This window comes from Urocampus carinirostris, chromosome 8 (genome assembly GCF_059441175.1).
Source record: "Urocampus carinirostris isolate Australia breed hairy pipefish chromosome 8, RoL_Ucar_1.0, whole genome shotgun sequence".
NCBI classification, from domain to species: domain Eukaryota; kingdom Metazoa; phylum Chordata; class Actinopteri; order Syngnathiformes; family Syngnathidae; genus Urocampus; species Urocampus carinirostris.
In genome coordinates this window covers 26,970,476-26,995,518 of record NC_142356.1, presented here as the reverse complement: position 1 = coordinate 26,995,518, position 25,043 = coordinate 26,970,476, and the positions used below count along the sequence as shown (strand labels likewise).

The 25,043-nt window shown below is 39.0% G+C and overlaps 1 protein-coding gene across 10 annotated transcripts in view; it reads left to right on the top strand.

Annotated features, from left to right (window-relative positions):
• The window catches only part of cacna1ab (calcium voltage-gated channel subunit alpha1 Ab), a 145,784-nt gene extending 128,433 nt beyond the window's left edge, over positions 1–17,351 (top strand). For all 10 annotated transcript variants that reach the window (XM_088342184.1, XM_088342183.1, XM_088342174.1 and 7 more), the window contains 3 exons: positions 5,278–5,482; positions 8,107–8,339; positions 8,550–17,351. In XM_088342184.1, coding sequence (XP_088198310.1) covers positions 5,278–5,482; positions 8,107–8,339; positions 8,550–9,272 — 1,161 coding nt within the window. In that variant the 3' untranslated portion in view covers positions 9,273–17,351. The remainder of the gene's footprint in view (positions 1–5,277; positions 5,483–8,106; positions 8,340–8,549) is intronic.
• The last annotated feature ends 7,692 nt before the right edge of the window (positions 17,352–25,043 follow it).

Genomic DNA, 25,043 nt, shown 5'->3' with positions numbered 1-25,043 from the left:
TTCATATTTCAAATTAATAATTTTACTTTATCATATTTGTTTGATTTTCTACAAACTTTTGTTCAATTCTTGAATGTATCCCTAATGACTGGTGCATCATTTTTTTAATTTGGGCACTTTTTGTTTTATTTTATTTTTTTATTTATTTATTTTTAGTGCAGTCGATGTTAAAGCCTTTATTTGTGTCATTGAATACATGTTTTTATATTATTTTCTCTTATTTTACTTATTTGATGTATTATTTTTATATTTTGTTTTCAAATTCATTTGCCTTTTCTCTACTTTTCACATTTTACCTTCGTAGTGGTTTTATTATCTTTTTTTTTAACTTCGCCATTCGTCATTTGGTTCAATTCATATTAGAATACTTTGTATTTCCAGTGGCATACAATTGTGCTGCCTTTGTAAAGTCTTGGTGACCTCGCAAACCGCTCCTTCAGTGGTCCCCACCCATCTGGTGCATCCCTCCCCTTATATCAAACCTCCCCTGTTTCTTATCTTTCATCTTTGTCTTTCTTTCTGTAAATTCTTTTTGTTTTTTGTCGTTTTTGCTGCCTCTGCATTTTTGGTTGTCTTGGAAGTTTCCATGTTTGCGTGTGTTTATGTTTTGTTCTTGAACGTGTATTGCTTGTTGCATTGTGATAGAAGCATGGATGTCGGACAATAGACGGCGTGTGATGAAGATGTCGGGCGAGAACACAAAGGATTCATAATGTTTTCTGCCCATTGTGGTGCATGATGTGCGTGGTCTGAAAAAAGATGTGGTGTCTAACATGGGGCCTACCTAACTCTTGGTTTTCGGATAAAATTTGTGAAAAAGGTACTTGCCGCCCATCCTGATTTCTGTGTTTTCTGCATGTTCATTACTCACAAAGGTTTCAGATCATCAAACCAATTTATTATCACACAGAGACAACCCAAGAAAATATAAAATGCTGTTTTGAAATGTTGGTTTTGTTTATTAAGCTTGTGGCCCTATGTGAGATAGTAATTGTCCCCTGAACTTTATAGCAAGTTGGGCCACCTTTGGCAGCGCTAATAGGAATCAAACATTTTCTATATTTGGTAATAAGTATTTCGCAACGCTGTGGTGGTATTTTGGCCCACACTTTTGTGCTAAGTTGTTTTGAATCTGCCATGTTCTGCCTGTTAACGCGTTTCAAGGGTTGTCTTGGACTGCCCATTTAAGGCCACAACACAGCATCTCAACTGGATTTGAATTTGGACTTTGACTTGGTCACTCCAGAACCTTTATTTTGTTTTTGTTTTTGTTTTTTGAGCCATTTGAAAGAGGACTTGGTGTTTTGTTTTGGATCATTGTCTTTCTGCATGATCCAAGAACGCATGAGTTTGAGGGCACGATCTGATGGCCGAACGTTCTCAGGATCTTTTGGTTAACATCATTTTTTCGTCAACCACAGCAAGTTGTCCTGTTAATATTTTTGGCGTCTTAATAATGGAATCAACATTTCAAACCCAAATTTTGTATTTACTTGGGTTGTCTCTGTGTGATATTAAAATTGGTTTGATGATCTGAAACATTTGTGAGTGATATATATGTAAAAAACACAGAAATCGGGAGGAGGACAAAAACTTTTTCCCGGCACTGGAGATCTCCGTTTAGGCTTAGTGTCTTTTGTTTTTTTCATGTAATCATTTTTTAATATTTATTTTTCCCAAATGGTCATTGTTGTGAATGGTCAGTAAAGGAAAAGTGATCTAGCTTAGTCATTTTTGTGCTTCTATATGCTCGATTTGCTAAAAACGAAAATACAAAGGATAGAACAGTGTTTTTCAAGCTATGTTGAGCCAAGGCAGTCTTTTTTCATTAAAAAAAGAACACATTTCCGTAACTACGTTCTTTTTATGCGTAAATTTTAGAAATCAAAGTTTTTCTTATGTTTGGTCACAATGGCTCAGGAGGTAATACAGATTATTCATTTTGGTTAATAATTTGGCTGTAATTAAGCTACTATATATTTTAATCATTTTTTTCCATAAAATACTAACAAAAATACTTATAACAAGTGCCACTGCCAGTGGAACAACATAAATTCTCTGTATTTTTTGAGTACAATAACAAGATAAGAATTGAAATCTACAAAATAATGTGCATGATTTGTACTTTAATATAGATTATTATTGTATTATTTTACAATTTTTAGCAATTCAACATGAAGGAGCTTCATCAAACAAACACATTTTCCTGTACCTCCTCATGAGCGGATTAGTGTTTTGAAAGAAGAATGGTAATCTGCTGCCACCTACTGATATAGATGATTGTAACAGTTACTTGGCTGATTACTGGGAGAAAGCATACATACTGAACAATGGTATGTTTTTGTTTTTTTGGAAAAGAAGAAAGTATCCTGTGGCACACTGCACAATGTTTCACACTAGTTGAAAAGCACTGGTATAGCAAGTAAACCTCCAAGGATTTGGGGTTATTTCCCTCCCTTTTGTTTCCTTGTTAATTTAACATGTTTAGCATTATTCCCCTAATGAGATTTCAATGTCGAGAATATGCCCAGAGTGGTCAGGAGCATTTACGTAATCATAATTAGAATTCCTCGGCCCCTAAGCAGAGCAACCGTGTTCAAAAGTTAACACGGTTGCTCTGCTTGTTTTCGAGATTATTTGATGTATATTTTTGATGTTTTTTTTTCTACTCAATATAAGATCTTAGAATAAAGAATTGAGAATTGATATGAAAATGAATTAATCAAGCCGTAGTGAATGAATCCATTATTCAACTGGGCTGCATGACATGGGCCTCAAACTGGCAGCCAGTGGGCCATTTGCAAATCCTGATGTAGGACTTTGACCCTTGAAAACTGAGTTCGCCCATCAAATATTCATTCAAATGTCCTTTTATTTAAAACTACAAAACATTTTACAACATGTGATACTTTGTTGTAAAATGTGTGTTTTTTATTTTTATTTTATTTTTCCTAATGGACATTGGTTTGTTTTTATTTTCTATTACCAGTAAATTAAAAATATTTTTTTGTGAGTTAACAAGATTACCAGTTTGTAGACAAAAAAATTGAAATTGTGAACATTGCAGAGCCTATAATTTGTTTTTATTTCACTATTTTTTGGTGGCTTTTTTTTTCAATGTTTGTTTTTTTACTGTGTTGTTTTCTACAATTTTGTTATTAATACGATTCTGTTTATTTGAAAGTAGCTTATTTGACACTTTTGTCCACATATTCTTTTGGTTTTTACACATACTGTCTAAATGTCTTTTACCTAGGGTTAATTTTTTACATTTAAAAGTTTTGACACCACTGGTCCTGAGTGTACCTAGTTCCTTATTATACTGCACACTGTAATCAATAGGAATGTTTGAATATTGCTATGCTTAATTGTATCCAACCAATCTGATGGTATTTTCATTTAATCATCTTAATTTCTAATAAATAAAAAAGAAATACATATGATAATCATAGTTCCTGCTTTTGTAAAGTCATTTTTAATTAATTTGTGTACATATTATTCTGCTTCATTTAATAAGGTTTTAATTTATATAAAAAATTGTTAATAATTTTGAAATTATAAAATGAAATCAAGTCAAAATGTATTTTTAAAGCACTTTTCAGGCAATTGTCACTCAAAAAGCTGCATTCAAACATCCAGTGTACAAGAAGGAAATAAAATCCCCTCCTTTTTTTCGTCAACAAACATCCTAAAACACCAAATACATAGACACACACAAAGTTTAAAATAATAATCAAAAATTAATGATTAAACAAATACCATTATAGTAAAGCACAGACTAACCATGCGAGGAAACTGTGCTGCGTAGTTTGAATCAAGCTACTGTGCATCACACTAAAAGGCAATTCGCACGACCAATTCCTTATGCTTTTCAAAAACTGCCTCAAGAGCTAGCTGGACGCCACTGAGAGGCTATTTGGTTTTAGCCTATTATAAGCATGTCAAAATCATTTTCTACCTTTATTAAAGGCATGCGTGTCATAGAGAGTCTCTAGTGTCTTGTGCATGCAGAGGCATGGTTGCCACCTTTAAGCTTGCTCTCCTTCGGCTTCTCGTCCCTTCGATAAATTAACCAGGGAAGCATGGTTGTTACTCCGTGATGCTGCCTTGCAAATGGTGATAGCGAACGGTTGATTGCTGGCTAATGATTTCAGATATTGAAATAATTAAGGTGACATTTTTACAAAGACAGATGTGCTTGTGAGATGACGGTTGAATGCTTATCTGGGTTAGCGGATATCCATTTGCATGACTAGGGAAGTTCTCCACCTTTTCACGCTGATCTGGTGCTAGTTCAGGTTCAAAGAAGGATAGCTTCAAAGAAGAGAATTCAGGTTTTTCAATTTAATATGGAATCTTGAATTTTGGAAATATGAAGCTAAGGGCTTATAAACAACATGGCTGACGACTGGGTCCGGGTTTGAAAAAGCTTTATGGTTTTAAATTGAGGATTGAAGCCAAGGTCTGGATTAGGTTTAGGGTTAGGGTTAAAAATCAGAGGTTAAAATGTTTGAGTTCAGGTTTTAAACAAGAGGTTTTGATAGTTTGAAAGCTGGGTTTTGAAACACAAAGGTTTCGATTTAAGGCTTTACATTAAGCTTCGACGCAGTAGTTTTACGTTGTTACAATCTTTATTCTTAAATCTCTAAATCTAAAATCTCCAAATTGCCATTTCAAACCTAATTTAGTGTGTTAGTCAAGATTTCAATTTAAAAAGGTTTGAAGATTTTGATTAAAGGTGATCGTTTCCCTTTTGGAACATGTTTTGGGTTATGTAGGGTTAAAGTTCTAAAGTTGAAATCTTGGGTTCATATTTCTAAAAATAGTGTTTTAAAATATGGGTCTTTAAAATCAAAGTTGGGAATAAAAACCGTCTCACACCCAATCTAGGTCTCCAGGATCTTGGAATTTAAGTTTAAAGCCCAAGTAAATGTTTTGAATTTGATTTTAAGCTTCTTTCAACCCCTTTTAGGATGAGCCCCATTCAGAATAATCTGTGTTTTTACTATATTTTTATCACAATATGAATGACATCTGTGTTTCAAACCATTTTACCTATTTACTTCGAAAACCAGACCAACATGACAATGTCTGCACTGTATTTAGGTGAAATTATGGCATGTCTCTGTTGTTTTACCAAAAAGTATTCAGCTAGTCCTGTACTTGCACCACCTCAGCGTAAAAGGACGTACAAAATTATCACGTTTCCAGCTTTACAGATGCATCTTATGCATTTCTCTGTCCTTCTCATCCTTAACCTTGTCTCGGGTTACTTAGACCATCACTGACACCAGTCCCATGAGACGGTCGACCTCCAGTCTGGTTCACGGGCGCTCAGGCCGGGGTGTCAGGCTGGACGATTACTCCCTGGAGAGGGTGGTGTCTGAGGAGGCGCGGCACGGTGGTGGGGGACGTCGGCACAGGGATCGAAGCCACCGGACCTCACAGCGATCTCTCACTAGATACACGGACGCAGACACGGGTGAGTTGAAAAGAAATACAGAGGCTACTTTACAAACTTGATGTACGTGTTCCTGGATTAGAAGAATATTAAGCTGATTAAGCTCATGTCTACAATTTCTAGTATCTTGAACAAATTTCCCCCAGATGAAATATCTGAAAACTAACTAATCTGTTCCCTGCCTCCCAAAAACATCTAAGTCAACCCTAAACAGCTTTAAAACACTTCTTCCTGATCACCAAAACACATTAAAATGTTAATTTAACATAAAACTTTGCCCCCACAATGACATTTAAACACCGAGTGTTAGAAATATTATAATACCTCATATTTTTTATTCTATTTTTGACCATCCAGTCTTGTCAGAGCCTACTTAGGGCTTGTCTTTCACATATCAGTATAAAAGCACATGACGAACAAAAAATTCCCACAGAAGTGAGCTCTAAGATCAACATTGAATACTTCTAGACCTGTAAGTTTTTTATTTATTTGACTGCTTCAACACATTGTGCTTTTAATTGTCTTAATAGGACGTTTGTGTCTATTGTTATACATAGATACAGTGAAGAAAATAAGTAGTTGAACACCGTGCTATTTTGCTATTTCTCCCACTTAGAAATCATGGAGGGGTCTGAAATCTTCATCGAAGGTGGATGTCCACTGTGAGAGATATAAACTAAAGTGAAAAATCCAAAAACCATAATGCAAAATTTTTCAAAAATGTATTTGTGTAATAGAGCTGCAAATAAGTAATTGAACACCTGTGGATCTAAAATTCTGACCCTGAAAGACCTGATAGTCCGCCCATTAGAAGTTCACCTGCACTAAAGGTTTCATTCTGAATCAGATGCACCTGTTTGAGGTTGTAAGCTGCATAAAAACACCTGTCCACCCTATACAATCAGTAAGACTTTAATTGAAACAAGGCAAACACCAAAGAGCTGTTCAAAAACACCAGAGACAAAATTGTACACCTCTACAAGGCTGGAAGGGGCTACGGTGCAATTGCCAAGCAGCTTATGTGAAAAAATGTCCACTGTTGGAGCAATCGTTAGAAAATGAAAGAAACTAAACATGACGGTCAATCTCAATCGGAGTGGAGCCCCATGCAAGAAATCACCTTGTGGGGTCTCAATGATTCTAAGAAAGGTGAGGAATCAGCCCAGAACTAAACAACAGGAGTTGGCCAATAACCTAAAAAGAGCTGGGACCACCATTTCCAAGGTTACTGTAAGTAAAACACTAAGACGTCAGGAGTTGATTGCATGGCACGAAAGGTTCTCCTGCTTAAACCAGCACATGTCATGGCCCGTCCTAAGTTTGCATATGACCATTTAGATGATACAAAGAAGTCATGGGAGAAAGTTCTGTGGTCAGATGAGACCAAAATTGAACTTTTTGGTCATAATTCCACTGCGCGTGTTTGAAGGTAGAAGAATGAAGAGTACAATCCGAAGAACACCATCCCTACTCTGAAGCGTGGAGGTGGTTGCATCATGCTTTGGGGATGTTTTTTCTGCACATGGGACAGTACGAGTGCACTGCATTAAAAAGAAGATGACTGGGGCCGTGTTTTGTGAGATTTTGGGGAACAACCTCCTGGCCGGGTCTACCAACATGACAACAATCGAAGCACACAGCCAAGAAAACCAAGGTGTGGCTCCATAAGAAGCATATCACGGTTCTAGCATGGTCCAGCCGGTCTCCAGACCTAAACCCAATCGAAAATCATTGGAGGGAGCTCAAACTCCATGTTTCTCAGTGACAGCCCAGAAACCTGACTGATCTAGAGAAGATCTGTGTGTAGGAGTGGGCTGAGATCCCTCCGGCAGTGTGTGCAAACCTGGTGAAAGACTACAGGAAACGTTTGACCTCTTTAATAGCAAACAAAGGCTACTGTACCAAATATTAACATTCATTTCCTCAGGTTTTCAAATACTTATTTGCAGCTATATGACACAAATTAATCGTTAAAAAATCATCCATTGTGATTTCTGAGAATTTTTCTTTTTAGTTTATCTCTCTCACAATGGATGTGCACCTACAATGAAAATTTTAGAACCCTCCATGATTTCTAAGTGGGAGAAATAGCAAAATACCAGGGTGTTCAAATACTTATTTTCTTCACTGTATATTCTGAATGTAAAATGTTTGTTTGTATATGTTCACAGTATTCTAAAAAAAATTGTGATTTTCTTCTTCTCTAAAAAGGCATAAACCACAATCACGTCTCTTTCGTCCTTTTTCCAGAGGGAGTAAATTTTGTTCGCTTACTGCTAAGGTACCAGAAAGAATTAAGTGTAAAAAAACAGTGGTGTTGGTGGGGTGAGAGAGTACGATAGTTTGTTGATGATACGTAAAAAATTCATGTACACATACACACACGAGCACGGGATCGGGTCTTGGTTTTTGAATGCCGAGTGGACTACAGTTGTAGCGTCTAGTAAGTCTTTTAATTTGGATTTTTTCCTTTTCGGTCAGGCAAGACTTTTGCTTGTGAGACAACTCTTATCTCTAATTTTTAATATTTAAAGCAGCTCATATGAAGAGAACCGGCCATCAAAAAACTTTTTGCAGCCTCAACAGACCTAGGAATTTGTCTTGCCGTTGTCATAATCAAATACGCATATTCTCTGCTGAGCCAGGTCTAGGCACAGACTTGAGCACTACCACTCAGTCTGGTGACCTGCCCCCCAAGGAGCGCGAGCGGGACAGAGGCAGGACCAAAGACCGACGTCACCACCACCATCATCACCATCACCATGGGTCCTTGGACAAAGACCGTTATGACCGGCATGAACTGGCACACCGGCACTCGCATGATAGGCACTGGTCACGCTCACCCAGTGAAGGTCCAGACGGGCGAGGACACAGACAGGTGGGCTAAAGCGGGACTAAGATTGTGTTGTTCGACTTCAAAGATGAGCATTTTATGTGGGCCCACTACTTATTACCATTGCTGTTGTCATAGATTTTAACCAATTATAGATCTGCCTCACTAACTGATCTCCTTGACTACTTAACCTAATCCACAACTCTGTTAGTGTCCTGCTGCAATTTTGAGATTCTTTTTTACATTTTGCTGTAGGGCAGTAGTTCGGTGAGTGGCAGCCCCGTCCCCTCGACCTCAGGGACCAGCACCCCGCGAAGAGGCCGTCGCCAGCTGCCGCAAACTCCCGCGGTCCCACGTCCTCATGTAACCTACTCCCCTGCAGTGCGCAAGCCAGGTTATGGGCCCCCGGGGACAGGCCGCCTACGCTCGCCATCCCCACGTCACTTCTCCCCGCCAGACCACGATATGGGCTATCACCATCGACCGCCGTCTCGTCAAGCTTCTCCCCACCACGGGGGTTCTTCATCCAGGCACGGGTCACCCCGGTCCCCCAGGCATCAGTCTCCTCGCTCGCCTATTCACGGTTCACCGCGGTCCCCGCACCGAAGCCGCTGGAGCGGCCCCCCACTAGGAGACAGTCTGGAGGGGGACGGACCTTTTTATGAGCATGACTACGAGTACGAGCGACACCATGAGCCCCCCGCCTATGAGCAAAGCCTTTCCCACGGCAACCCTCACCCTCATGCGGGTAACCCCCATCCGCACCCCCGCTCTCCAAGGACTGCCCGCCATGGGCCACCTCTGCCTCCCCCGCATCCACGCCGGGTGCCCAACGGTTACCGCTCGTCCTCACCCTCTCCGCATCGAAGAGGGCCTCCAGGGGCACCTCACCCACATCACCGGCCCCCTCACACCCGCGGGCCACGCAAGGGTCTGCACGAACCTTACAGCGAGACAGACGAGGATGACTGGTGCTAGCAACTTGATTTGGCTGGGAACTATAGGAGAACAGTGACCTTTGGGGTTCTGGTCTGGCATATCTAGACTTGGTGGGGGTAAGTGGGGAGGGTGAGTCCTGTAATCCTTCCTGTGGACCCAGCCTTCCGCTCCCTAACTCTTTGAATCAGAGTGAGGAGTAGAAACAAGAGGGGGTGATGGTGCTTCAAGTAAACTGACAAAAGGAAGACGACTGAGGCCACCAGGACTACGCTCCCCAGAATCCTCAGGCGGAAAACCAAGCTGCTGGCGGGAAATTTGGAGAAAGCGGCTCCTAATGAATGGTCAGAGTTTCTGAGAAAGAGACTGCTCGTGGTGATTGGCTGGAGCCTTTTTTCTTCTTCAGGTGACTCGCTGGCCAGTCTGCTTCTAGGAACTCTCTGAGCAGGCTCTGCTGCTTCCACTCATGTTTCTAAAAGTTCCCAAACGCCAGGCCCTTACCCCTCTCCCAACAAGACCCTTATATGCCAAGCTTTGCCTCCAGGAAAAATCATACTCAAGAACAATACTTTTACATGATGAGAACCACCACTTGATCTTGAATGTTTTTCCATGGACAGAACAAGGAAACTCCACCTATTCTGCAAAAACCAGCCAATTCCAGCGCTGGCTGATATTTGATGAGTTTTATCATCTCTGTTTACTGTTACGGACTCCCTCCATTCTGGTATGACATAATTTTCTGTCAGGTGTGGAGGATGATAATCTTGTTGTAAACCCCTTCTAAGCATTGGCTGACAGAAAGTGACACTACCTGGCGGAAAAGGGCAGGAAATAGTTTTAAAAAAAGAAAGGACCGACTAATTTCTTCAGTATTTCTTCTCTTGATTACTTGTTCTTCTTCTTGGACATTGGAAGCTTGGTTCTTCTATTTGTGTTCACTCCTTTGACCTTTTGGATGGAAACCTGCATGATTGATTCAACACGTACTAGAGAGGAAATCAAACCCCATGTTTTGGGACCAAGGGTTGGGGGGCTCTCCTGAAACTTTGCATTTATGTTTACAAAAAGAAGCTCTCTTTTCACTCGGATTGTTTGTCTCTTTGACAGTTGCTTGCCACTTGTAAGCAAGGCAGCCTTTGTTATCTGGTGTTGATGGAGAGGTGAGTCGACCGCTTTGCAGGATTTTGGAGGGTTTGCCAAGAGAAAAACAAACGACAGGGAAGTGCACTTCTACTGCCCGGTATTTAGTATTGTTAATGATGATGCAGTTGATACAAATGTCCATGCAGAATGACAATGATGTTGATGATTGTTTAGCACTGTAGCTGTAGATTTGTTATCATATTCTTTGTTATCCCCTCAAAATGCCAAGTCCATATTGTTTACATCCTTGAAGTCAGGGGTGTCCAAACATTTTCTTTGAAGAAAATAGCCGCGTTCAAATTGACGGCATTAAATTTGTATCACGCCAAAATCAGTCAATGGGTGTGGGTAGGTATGTGTAAAGAACATTAAATTGTTTCTAAATACATAATAGAAATGCTTGCTATATTTTATAAAACTGTCTGAAGTTGAAGCTAAATGTCAAAGGCTTTCCTGGATTTTAGGGCAGTCAGCAGCCCTCGGTCCAATTAAAATGAATTTGATGCTGAACTGGGCAACAGCATAATCCATATTCAGCACCAAAACAAAACTAATCGTGGCCAGAAAGTTTTAACAACCACAACATCCTAAAATATATTTTGGAATATTGAACATACCTTTCCTCCTTTGTGATTTTTGTGATGCATTTTTAGTGACATGTAATTATTGAAAAATGAAGTTGGGAGATTTAAGAACTAATTCTACAAGTTCTCATGCCCCACAGTAATAAGAGTATTGCAATGCAGAAAATTCACAATTGATGATTTATGCATAGTGTGTTGGTGAAAAAACGACAGTGAGTCACAAATGATCCCCAGGTCAGTTTGGACACCCCTGCCTTACACTGACGATCCCAGGTCCCCGGGCTCTGACACTTATGGCCGACTCAGGGGAAAGATCAGGGATAACATTTTAGTCTTCACCTACCGACACCCAAAGAAGAGAAAGCGGTTGTAAATGCTGTTGATTGATGGACAATGAGGCTCATGGCCCTTTGTTTTTTGTAGCGTTGTTTGCAAACTGAGCAGCACAACTGCCAAATTTAGACCTCTGTCTCTTCAACCTGTAAAGTTATATAGACCGTTTTTGGTACTCTTTGTGCCAAATAGCCCAAGGCTCCCTCTACGGTTTGGACTAGGTACCATCTAAGGTTGTAGCACAGCTGAATGCCCCTCTGCAAAAAACACTCACTGTATTTCAAATCCTGGTTTTGTCACCACACAGATTTAATTAAAAAAGAAACTCTGAAAAGGTGTAAACCTTCTAGAACCAGATTGTTGACAACTATTGTTGATCTCCAATCTGTAACTGTAGCCATTGTTCTCAATAGTTGAATTGGTTGCCACTCTTAAAGTTGCACTCTAGCAGATCCTATATCTACTCCAAACCCGTATTAACTCTATGCATGAGAGTACACTGTCCGCAGGGACTGTAAGACCCAGGTCCCTAACAGAAGTTGAAAAACGTGTGGCGTTCAGTACCACTTGCACACTGGCCCACTGCGAAACCCCTTGAGTCTGTTACCTCACATCTTTTAAATATCAGATGGGTTGCCTCCAAGGCTTACAAGTAGAGCACAGACTTGCTATATTTTAGCTGCTGTTCGGCAGGAAGAGAAAGGGCACAAACTAGAACCATTACTTACCCAGAATCCTGGACCCTGACACAGCCGCGGTGCCTTCTGTATCTGAGTCATATTGTTCATCCGCCACCTATTCCCACCTGGCCCACTATCGCCTACTCTGCTCATAGCGATCAATAACACTACGCTTTGAAAGTCGCACTGGCTGCCTTGTGGTTGTCCTGATGCTATATCTGATTGGAGCCTCCACCATTGTTTAGCTCAAGGTACTACTGCCCTATTGGGTCCAGGTAAAGGGTACAGTCCAATGACTTTGGACCCCCAAGATGAAAAATGATTCGATCCACTTGGGGGTTTCAATGACAGGCCTAATTGCTACCCACAAAACATTGGTAACTTCCTATAAATCCACCAAAAAAGCTCCTCTTTTCTATTCAAAGGGGCTTGGGTCTTTCTAAATAAAATTCTTTCCCTAATTTCAAAATAGTTCCTTGGCAAAAAGATACCATAGTTGCAAAGCAGTACTTTTAGGTCAGACCGAGTCTTGTCTTGACCAGATAAACAGTAAATAAGTAAGTATTTTAACAAATGACACAGATTATTATTCTCTAATAAAAATCAGCGTATTGGGATATTTGTAAGAAGGGAGTTGCACCTATATAAGGGATCAGCGCACTCTCTTACTTCCAGCAATTTGATTATTAAAAATAGTGGAAAAAACTGTTTCTTTTTATGTATTTATTTTGTGTTTCTAAGATCTAAGTTATTTATTGTTTATAAGTTTGGTGTCATGATAGCTTGACTTGGGATTTTTAGAAATGTTGTGCCTGAAAACTCATTTAATTTTAAAATAAAATCCTTAGTGAGATGCAAAATGCTCATCTCAACACTTCTAGGATCTGAATATTGCTACAGCAAAGGTAACAAAAGTATTCAAACTGTCAGAAAAAGGGGCTTAATTTTCACTTTGGTTTTAATGGACAGTACCCTCTACTATAGACTTATAAAACGATTTTTGCCTCGCCATATTTGCACATTGCAAATGCTGTTGTCTGGGCTCTGATTGTAAAATTTGAATACTACACTTTTCCTGTTGGCGCAGAACTTTGCCACTGGCGGGCAGAGCTCCCTTGTTGAACATCTGTCGACCTTAATCCAATTTTGAAGAATCTTGAAGGAAATGGAAATTACTGAGCAGAACACACATCAAAGTTGCGGTGTTTCATCAGAAATTGCGCAAAAAACTCAAATTAGAAAGATAAACAACTTTGTGGTTTAAAAAAGGCACCCAGGAAGCCAAAGAGCAGGCAAAAAGTACACAAATATTGTGTTTTGGGGTTATTTATCCATCCATCCATCCATTTTCTGTGCCGCTTATCCTCACTAGTGTCACAGGTATTCTGGAGCCAATCCCCGCTGTCTTCGGGCAGTGGACAGTGGACACCCTGAACTGGTTTACAGCCAGTCGCACACAGAGAGTGACAATTTGGACCGGCCAATCAACTGGACATGCATGTTTTTGGAATGTGGGAGGAAACCAAAGTGCCAGGCGGAAACCCACACAGGCACCAGGATAACATGCAAACTCTTCACGGGGAGGCTGCAGTAGCTGGAATTGAGCCCTGGACCTCCCACCATGGGGCTGTGCGCCAACCACCCAGCGCCATGTTAGTGATTAACAAAACCTGCATGGAGGCGTCTGCGGCCCAGTTCTTAGATCATGGGATCTAATCCTCCTGTGCGGGGTTTGCATGTTCTCCTCGTACCTGCATGGGTTTCCTCCGGGCACTCCGGTTTCCTCCCTCATTCCAAAAACATGCATATCAGGTTAGTTGGACGGTCCCAATTGTCCCGAAGTGTGAATGAGAGACTGAGTTGTTGGATGGGCTCCAGCACCCCTGCGACCCTACTAAGGATAAGCGGTTCAGATAATGGGTGGATGGATGGAAAACCTGCATGAAGTTCTGTTATTGACTGGCAGTTCCAGGGTGTCCCCTGCCCACTCGGTTGGAATGGGCTCCAGTACCACTTTCACAGTACCGCCGCAACCCTCAAGAAAATAATAGGTTGGAAAATTAATGATTACCAGGCATGTAAAACACACGGCCCGTGGGCCAGATCCGGCCTATAAGATGATTTAAAATTTCGTAGTATGTCGAAAAAAGACGTGAGTCTGCAGGTCATTTCTATCAAAAGTTTAGATTTTTTGGAATAAATGCAAAACAAATGCTCTCCCTGGCCGCTAGAGGGCAGTGTTAAAGATTGTAAAACACGGTGAGTTAGTTAAGGTGTAAACTGCATTCCCTAAAATGTTAAAAACTAAACAGTGAACACATTCAATGCCAAACATGAAACTCTTTTTCCTGATTGTGAATAGAAGTGTTGTGTTCACAAATGATCCCTGTCAACTCTAATTATACATGTAGGGTAGGTTATTAACGCAGACTGATTGATAAAGCATACTACTGAAAAACAAAGCAAAACATTCGGAGTTGAAATTCTTTTACTGATCCGGCCCACCTCAAAACAGCAAGTCAGGATCCGGCCGTCCCAAAACCAAAATCAGGTTGACATGCCTTATGCATACAGTTCATTCAAAGTAAAGCAACCCAGCACATGTCTTGTTTGTCAAGTGTCGAAAAAATACAATACATTTTTCTACCGTACTTACATGTAACACTGTTCGATTGAGGTACCTTAAAGATTAAACTCAAAACCTGTTACGGCCCTTTTTTCTGACAGTGTATTTGACCGATAGAAACAGATATTAACAGCGTCTAGCAAGCTCAATTAACTCGAATATCTATAAGTCAAGGTAGCACAGTTAAATTTTAGTCGGGTTTAAGATTTTCTGGAGGTTGTTGATAAAATGACTCCCCAGTCCCCAAACGTTTGAGAAGCCCTTCTAGAAGTTTTTCATATGGTATTTGTGCGGGATTAGAGTGTGTGGCGTTGCAGGACAGCGACTTGTGAACAGACACGCGTCTTAAGGGCTCTTTGCAAAACATCACGCTGGTTTTCTAGAACAGTTTTCTCGCTGCCAAAAATCCTGCGTATGCAGCCACTCAAGTCTGGGGTCTCCTCAACATGTATAGCACGAATTGTGTGCATGATTCTGTGTGTGTATTTTTGGAGGGGCGGGCTAATTGGTATTAGTGGGCAGGAGAGGAACGCATCCCACCACAGAGGTGTCTGCAGCAATTTTACACTAACGGCACTGGACTCACCGTATGTCACTTCATGCGATGATCTCATCACCACCACCATGTCATGACTAATGCTTTGACAGCAAATGGCCTAACAATCTAATTTTAACAATTTAAAGGGATCATGTATAATATTGGATCACTACATGTCGCTGTATTGTGTCGTGTAACCAAAAATGAGTGCTAACATGCAGAATGAAGAATACAAACTACAGAGACTGACCAAACTCAGGCCTTTCAAGAGGTTTAGGTTTTGGGGCGTAATCGTCGCAGCACAATGGCGGACAACCATGTAAGCTACCTCTTGATGGAACTCATGTTATATAAAGCATATTAAATTTCTCGTCCTACGAGTATTTTTAAAAAATTCACGTTTATATAATAGTTAAGTATTTTGGCTCATTATTAAAAATATCATTTATTGGAAAGATATTGATTTCTATAATAGTCTGAATTTCATGAACTGTCATATGTACATGCATTTTGTCAATACTTGTAGGTCAAGAAATTAGCTTTTATTTTACATCACATGAGCCTCAACTAAAAGGAGCTGACATTATTGTCAGGCATTATCCGTCCAAGGGGAACCACAAAGGGTAAACCTCAAAGAGGCTAGGTCATAAATAAGAGGTAAAATGATGCGTGGTGGACACTGTAAGTCTGTAGTTGGTATTTTTCCTTGTGCTTTTTAGCACTCCTTTTCTGTTGTACTGCACTATACATGGGGAATCTAATGGTCACTGCCCCTTTCAAACATTTGTTTTTAAATAATAGGTTTAGTTTAACCACTAGGAGGCGGTGAAGTAGGGTTTACGGCAGCGGTGGGCAAACTGCGATCTGCGGGCAATATGCTGCCTGTCAGGCTTTTCCATTCGGCCCGCCAAACAAAAATGGACAAAACATAATGACAATACATTAAAAAAATACATAAAGTACTACTAATGATAAAGAGGGTTTTTGGGGTGCCATCTTTGTCCTGTTGTTTGTCTAAAACAAATAATACTACTACAGAAATATAACAAAAATATTACAAAATTACTACAAAACTAAATATCAAATTTGTTGCTTAAAACAAAGATCGTACAGAAAAACTACAAAAATACAATGACAGTAATATTATAATAACAAAATAATACTACAGAAATATTACAACAGAAATACAACAGAAATACAACAAAAATACAACTAGTGATGTTAAAATAATTCACCAAAAATACCACTATGGAAATACTTTGAAAATGTTTCTAAATAATTACTTCAAAAATACCATTACGGTGATACCATAATACAAAAAATACTACCACAGAAATATTACGGCAGAAATACTACCAAAATACTACTACAGAAATCTTATGACACAAAGACTGTAAAATTACAGCTACAGCAATACCACCAAAAATGGAAAATTACTAGAAAATTTAATATTGAATTTAGTGCTTTTTACTTCATTCTGAAAAGGAAAAATACTATCGGAACATTACAGAAATACTACTACAGTAATACTAAAATACAAAATACTACTGCTTAAATCCTCAAGAAAAACTACGAAAATACTGCCATGAAGATACTACAAAAAATACTACAGAAATACTACTATGTAAATATTTCTAAAATACTTCTATAATAATACAACAAATACTACTGCAAATATACCACAAGAGTTCTACTATGATAAAAAAAATAACAATACTGAAATATTATGACATAAATACTACTACATAAATGTTATGACAGAAATACTACAAAAATATTACCACAGAATTGATGATTGGTTGGATCCCTTAACCACTACGCTCATAGGGGCACCATTTCCTGTTGTGTGTCCTGGGCAAGTAGAGCCTGGTGATGCCCATCCCTCTCCAGGCCAACATATGTTTCCACCCGGTATTAAACAGGGGGCTTTTTGCATGTTAGGCAATTGTGCTAACCACTCCCCTACAGAAACAAAAAGCAATACTACGAAAATGTATATCAAATATAGTGTTTAAAACCGGGACTTTATATATCATTTTGCATTTAATTGTGAGTGTTTCAAAACCAATTTGATAAAACTAATCTTTTTAGAAACAAATATAGAGAAATAAAATAAATATTGGATAGGTGTCCAGGATTGGCCCTTCAGCCACATTTTTAACCCGATGCTGCCCGCCACCCCAAATAATTGCCCACTCCTGGTTTAGGGGTACATGTCATATCTCTTTCAAAACAAACAAATCAATCATTTACTATAGTTCATATATAAGTTATTTTAAGTGTCAAGAGACTAAGGAGATGGTTGTCATTTAGTCGTTGTTTATTTTAGATTAGGCAAATAACCCGGATATCAAAAGCTTATTTTGCCGAAGCGTCCAAATGATTAACAAATTCAGGGTCCGGCCACTAGAGGGTGCCGTCTTCATTACATCATGGCAATGTCTCCTATTACATCACCAACACAAATTACACAATACGTCATCACCGTAACTCAACCACACGGAAGTGTCCATATTTTGTGTTTGTACCCCAAAAATAGATTTTGGCTAGGTGTTATTTAAAAGAAACGTACATATAAACCATTTACAAAATCCAGTCCTGGCAGTGCAGTGAAATCGGTGCTGAAAAGCGTTAAATTCTTATGTTTTCCATAGCATTGCAGTATTATCCAAAGGGCTTGTGTATAATACGTCTTTAGATTTTTAGAGGTGTGAAATATATATTTTCCATTATCTTTATTCAAGAAATATATGTATCTGTTAATTTGAGTGGAAACCAGATTGTCATTTTTGTCTATAAATGTAAGATTTTAATTGAATAATTTGAAGTTCGTTTTCTTCTTTTTATCCTTTGATTTGGGTCATAAGATTACATAGTAAAGAGGTTTGAAAGGTTTGTGTGTGTGTGAATCACTCCATTGTGCGGCTGTGTAAAGTCATGAACGCTTTGAAGCATACACGTTTGTCATTTGAGATTGCCATCTTGCTTTTTAACGGAATAAAATAGAAAAAAATGAATATACTTTTTTTATTCAACACATGCAGCAATCTTGGAAACCACACGGAGGCAGTCTTTCATAAAGTAATGCTTAAAAGTCATGGAATTCTAAGGTCTCAAATTTCAAGTCAAGTCACATTTATTTGTATACTCTTAATCACAAAATAGCTTAAAGGAATGCGCAGGTTACTATGACACCATCCCATGATCTTAAACCAACATTCGGGCAAGGAAAAACTCCAAACCTCAGCACGAGGAAAATAAGAAACCTTGGAGTCACAAGTAGACCGGCATTTTAAGTATTTTCATGTGCACCGATAGGATTTTAAAAACGTTTTTTTTAATCTGTTTTCGTGTCAGAATTTAAAGTCACACGATAATACACTTTGGATCTCAATGGCGTTTCAAAGGAATCACTGGAAGATTCATCAGTTAAGCGAGGAAAACACAATCTCTTCTTAAATTCAGGAATTTGTGTTTAGAAGGAAATTATCGGAAATTTGCCCAAATTTTATGTAAATTCCCATGTACCCAAAGCATTTTTTTAAATATATGATACAAATTAAGGGCTAAAAGAATCCTCCACCACATTTTTTTACAATTGCAGAGTTGAATATATGTTAATTTGACCCGTAAGAAATGTTTTTTAAACCAATCAAACGTTTTGTGTTCAAAGTAAAATGTTGCTTTGCTTCTTAAACCTTTTCTGAATTAATTCTATTTACACAATAAAGTCTGACACTCATGATTAAAAGAAACTCATATTCTTAATTTAGATTTTCACAACAAGTCATTCTATCACCTCTACCAAAATAAAAGAAGTAAATGTTTATATTTAGGATTTCTTTTCCGTGAGTTCTAATAGTGAATGCTAAATTGACGTGTTTTTGTTTTTAACTCTCTGACTTGAAAATGTGGTTCTTTAGTTTTAAGCATTTTGTTATTTATCATATTTAAAATACATTTATTTTTTGTCAATCAATTTAAAACACAGAGTACAATGGCATTTTTTTCAAACTTGAAATATTGTCGTTAGATGAAAAATATATGTAAAACGAAGGCTCCGATTCACAGCATCTTGGCAAGCATAGACTTATTAGCAACCATCGAAATCCATCAATCCATCAATCCATTACTGCCTTTCATCACCATGGCAACTATTAGATGTGTTCAAACGTGAGCCAGTGCCACAATATAAATTCAAACAGGAAATTGGGGATTCCAAAAACATGAAAAAAACTGATTGTTTTTAATTCATTACCGATTCTGCATGCCACTATAAAGGGTAAACTTCAAGGATAATACCAAAAGGGGGGCAAAATACACACATAGATAAGGAGGAAGGAAGGAAGGATAGAAAGAAAGAGGGAGAGAGAAGGGGAAGGGAAGGGGGGAGGAAAGAAAGAAAGTGGAAGAGAGAGGGGGAAGGAAGGAAAGAAAGAAAGAGGGAGAGAGGGGGGAGGGAAGAAGGAAGGAAAGAAAGAAAGTGGGAGGGAGAGGGGGAAGGAAGGAAGGAAGGAAGGAAGGAAGGAAGGAAGGATAGAAAGAAAGAGGGAGAGAGAGGTGGAAGGGAAGAAGGAAGGAAAGAAAGAAAGTGGGAGAGAGAGGGGAAAGGAAGGAAGGAAGGAAGGAGGAAGGAAGGAAGGAAGGAAGGATGGAAAGAAATAGGAAGAAAGAGGGGGAAGGGAAGAAGGGAGGAAAGAAAGAAAGTTGGAGAGAGAGGGGGGAAGGAAGGAAGGAAGAAAGGAAAAAAGGAAAAAAGGAAGAAAGGAAGGTATGAATGAAGGAAGGACAGAAAGAAAGAGGGAGAGAGAAGGGGAAGGAAGGAAGGAAGGAGGGAAGGAAGGAAGGAAAGAAGGAATGAAGGGAAGACAGACAAACGGATGGACGAACAGAGATAGATAGATAGATAGATAACATTTGTATGAAATAATATATGCAAATTAAATATATATATATATATATATATATATATATATATAGAGAGAGAGAGAGAGAGAGAGAGAGAGAGAGAGAGAGAGAGAGAGAGAGAGAGAGAGAGAGAGAGAGAGAGAGAGAGAGAGAGAGATGATTTTGAAGCAACATTATATAGTACAGTATATATTTATTTCCCTTTATTTTTAACCCCCCCCCCAAAAAAAAATCAATAAAAATATATATAATTTCAAAAACGGACCCGCCCAAAAAAGAAAAATACTCGTGATGCGCTCCAATAATATTTGTCATTTGGTTTCGGGGGAGACAGGGGACAACCAGGACACTTGAACAATCATCGAAATATGAAAAGATGTGGGGATTGAGAAAATGCCTGAACATGAGTCTTGTGATGTTTTGTGCCCGGCTAATGAAATCTTTTCTTTTCTTCTTCTCTTGCACTCTCCCTCTGTTTTATTTTCCTGCCTGCCATATTTTCTCTTTGGGTTTTTTGGGGGGGTCTTTCTCTGCTGTTTCTACCTGCAGTGCATTTTGTAATTTCTAAAGGCGACTCTTCCTAACGACGCTGAATTAAACCAGAGAGAATGCATTGTACCAGACCCGCCTCTAGTCTCCTGCTTCTTCAGTTCCATTTCTCCACTTCGTCCAAACAAAACCAATCGCTAGAACAAGAGCCCTTTTCAAGACATGAAATAATAATAATCCATACCTGTCAACCTCCGCACCTCCATGCCCCTACAAACTGTCGTATTTTCCTTTACAAAGTACAAAATAATCTTAAACCATATTTTTTTTTCAAACGTGTTTATTTATGTAGTTTAACATGTTATATTGTACATGTGTTTCGTTATATCATAAATATTGTTAATTAACATTTTGTTGTGAGATACCGAATTGCTCGACATGAATGAGGGTTATTATAAAAAAAGTGAAAAATGAAGTAACTTGGACATTCACTGTAGAAGGGACAAATACATGCAAATATAATTAAGTAGAATAATACATTTTCTTATTCAAATTATGAATTCATTTTCTGCATTAAATTATTGTTGGTAATATACTCATTAAAGGGATAACCACAAACCTGTCGTTTTTCCATTTTCTCCTTTTGTACTTCTTTTTTTCTTAACTTCTTTATACAACATAATAATTCATAATATAATGCATCAAAGCAAGTGAGCGTTTGAGGGCCGGCTCCCTTTAATGAGTTGAGACGAAAAAGCCGGTTCTCTAAAAAGAGACGGACTTCCTTTTACTACATCAAACTGCTGGCTTCAGTTGCAACGAAAAAAACGATACCGAGATAGAGGCTTCCGCGGCGAACTCGTTTGACTTTGGACTTGATTTGCCATGTCGTGATAGTCGGTGTATACTGGATGGTACCCATAATTGACAAATTTGCGTTTTTCCGTACAGTTTTCCTTGTACGTCGTACACGTCTTAAAATGCATAATAAACGTACTTTGTACGGCAAAACTGTAAAGGTCGACAGGTATGCAAATCACCAATCAAATATTTAGCTCATTTGTTCATGAATTAATTAATGAAATGTATTTGAATTTAACAACAGAAGGAAACACTTTCAAAATGGAAGTTTGACCTTACTGGCTCAAAATAGCAATCACTGAGCCATTATTCGAAGGTGTTTTAAAGGTACCGTGTGTAGTGAGGAAATCAAGAAATTACGACTAAGATTTTACGCAGATGTGTCTCGGACAACTTTTATAACGGTTGTAATTCTTTCGAGATTTTTTTTTAGCAGTTTTATGATGTTTGTTATTTTCTCATTTTGAAATTATAACAATAATTTAATGAAATGCTTGAAATAATATAATAAGTGAGTAGAATGATTTGACATGAAGATGAAATTTTATAATAAATTCTGTATTTTGTTTTTTTTTTTTCTGTTTGACTTTTTTCCTTTTCAACCATGTTGCGACAAACATCACATCACAAAATGAAAAAAATCGCCTGAAAAGGAAAAAGGGATGATAGGTTGAAGCCAAAGGTTTATAAGAGTTCCGTTCTTAAAATAACTTTGGACGCTTCTTATATTAATCATATAAGCAAATGATCATATCATACATTATTATAAGAATCATTTGTTAGTCCACTTAGAAATGATCACATCGTTTGAACCACAATATATGTTTTACAGTTTCTGAGGTTGATTTTTTTTTTTTGTATTCCACCTTTCTCCTCCTTATTCTTACAATTATTCTTATTATTCTGCTCAGAGGGCCTTAACCAGGGGTGTTAAAGGTACAGCCCACGAGCTGTATCATGGCCCGCAAGGCAATAGTGAAAAAGCACGAGAGAAAAAATGAGCAGTTTTAAATATGTCCACTTGATGTCACCAAAGCAAGGCGCCACTCACAAAGCTACTGGAGCTGGATCTATTTATTTCCTTATTTTCTTCCTTCCACCCTGCATCACTCTTTTCCTCCATTTGTTTCTTTCTTCCTTCTTTCCTTCTTTCTTTATTGTTTTAAGTTTTTCTTTCTTTCTCTTGTTTGCTTTGTTCTCTCTCTGTCCCTCTCTTTTTCTTCTGTCTTATTCTCTGTCTATCACTCTCTCTTTTTATCTCTCTTTGTCTATTTATCCCCCTTCTCTTTCTCTCATCCTCTTTCTTTTTCTCTCTGCCTTTCTGTCTTTCTTTTCTCTTTTTCTCTCTCTCTAAATTTTCTCTGGTTCTCTCTCTCTCTCTTTCTCTCTCTCTTTCTCTCTATTTCCCTCTCTCTTTCTCTCTCTTTCTCTCTCTTTCTCTCTCTTTCTCTCTTTGTCTATATTATTGTTATATGTCAAAGTGTCATTGGGCAAGACACTGAATCCCTAATACCCCCGATAAGCAGGTAGGCGTCCTGCATGGCTGACCTCTTATTGGTGTGTGAGTGTGTGCGTGAATGGGTAAGTGCGAAGCACATTGTAAAGCGCTTTGGGAAGTCTGTCCCTCTCCCTTTCACTCTATTTCACTCTCTTTATTTCTTTCGCTCTCCCTTTCTTTCTCTATCTCTCTTTTTATCTCTCTTATTCTTGCTCGTTCTCTCTCTATCTTTCTATTCTTCTTTCCTTTTGGCCTAAAACTAAACTCTGACACGACCAAGCGTCAACCTGTGCGCGCCTCCCTCACGAGATAGCGACTAATCCTTGAGGTATGTTTGGTGTCAAACCAACTGCAGGATTCAGTGCGGACAGAGTACTGGTGATGTTAGGGAAAAAAAATATATTACAAATGTAGCGTTTACCAAATCGTTCGAATTAGTTATCTGACTCCATTAACCAAACACAAACTTCGTTTTCCTAACAATGCATGCTCGTTTCTTAGTTTAGGGAAAAATATTGACAAGAGACAGGCATTTCCACACGGGGGCAGATTTATTTTCTTAAAGTATTTAACTAAGTGAATTCCATCAAATTTAGCCGACTTATTGTCGTATAAGCCTAATTAGTCTTCGTCGAGCCTCCCTCTCACGATCTTCGATCTGCTCTCCCATCTCGCGCTCTCGTCTCTCCTTCCGTCTTCCGTCTTTTCACACGTCAGGGCGTCGACCACCCCCCATGGGCGGGCCAAGAACTCCCCACGTGGCTGACTCCCCCTGTGGCAGACTCCTCACGTGGCCTCCACCTAGTCGCCACCTCCTCGCCGAAAGGCGCCGCCATGTCTAAAGGACTCACACCAACAAAGCTTTTCCGCGTCAGCCCTTGTCCCCGTTCTTGTTGTTTTTCTGTAAACATCATTCTTGTCTAGGCTACAATGACCTCGCCCCACAGCTCGGCCAGTGAATATCTTTTGTATTTAAATGTAATTTTTATTTGATTGTAAAAAATCCTTTATAGTCAATAAAATAAAATAAAAATCATTCAGTGAGAAGCAGGAAATTGGGGAATTTTCCATTGAGTTATGTTCCGCTTTTGTCATCGCCCGAAGCGATCCGCCCCTCTAGTCTATAAACGAATTAAAAGTGCACTTGTGAAAACAGAATTGTCTTGTTGTGCACTTGCAGCCCAGGATATTCAGTTTTTGTTGTCATAAAATCCTCAACAGAATTACAAACCGTTGTTTTTCGTGGATCTCGTCATGAATATTTCAATAAGCGGAAGACATCAGAGGTCAAAAAATTTGCGTTCAAAACTGCCGGAAGCCCGCAATACGTTTCTTGTTTTCATTCCATCCAAAAACAAAATGTCCTGTTCCTCACATCTGCAGCATCCTCTGCCTCCGGCCTCTTCCTCCCCCTCCCCTTCCTCATCCTCCCGATCCGTATCCGCCGCTACGTCACCAATACGTCCTCAACCAAACGTACACTTTTACGCACGCTGACGCAGAGACCCCCCCCTCATAACCCATTCCCTCCACCCCCGTCACGTTTTATTGGCCTCTCCTCATCTCCTCCTTGTAGCTGCCTACTCTCCTCTTCACACGTGTGTGTGTTACCATCCACCTCATACACAGGAATACACACAAACACTAGCCAAAAATAGACCCCCTCCTACACGTTCTTTTACAAAAGAGCTTGACTTCCTGTCTGCCACACACGTACACACCCATAGCCACACACACCACCGCACAATTGCTCATTCCCATTTATTGTTAGTCAGCGGTACTCAGCTAGAACACTCACACTAAGAGTGATACTTCCTCTCGCTTCCAGGCAAACTCATTTCCTGTGCATCAAATGTCCTTCTTTCCTTACAAGCCACTTCATGAAGTAAACTATCTCATAAAAAAGGGAACAAAAGGTACTTTTTATTTGAAATAGTGAGAAGTATAATTAGAATTTGCCTAAGTAAACGATACCTGTCAACCTGTACGTTTTTGCCGTACAAAGTACGTTTATTATGCATTTTAAGACGTGTACGACGTACAAGAAAATCTGTTCGGAAAAATGCAAATTTGTCTATTATGGGTACCATCCAGAATACACCGACTATCACGAAACGGCAAATCAATCAAGTCAAACGAGTTCGCCGCGG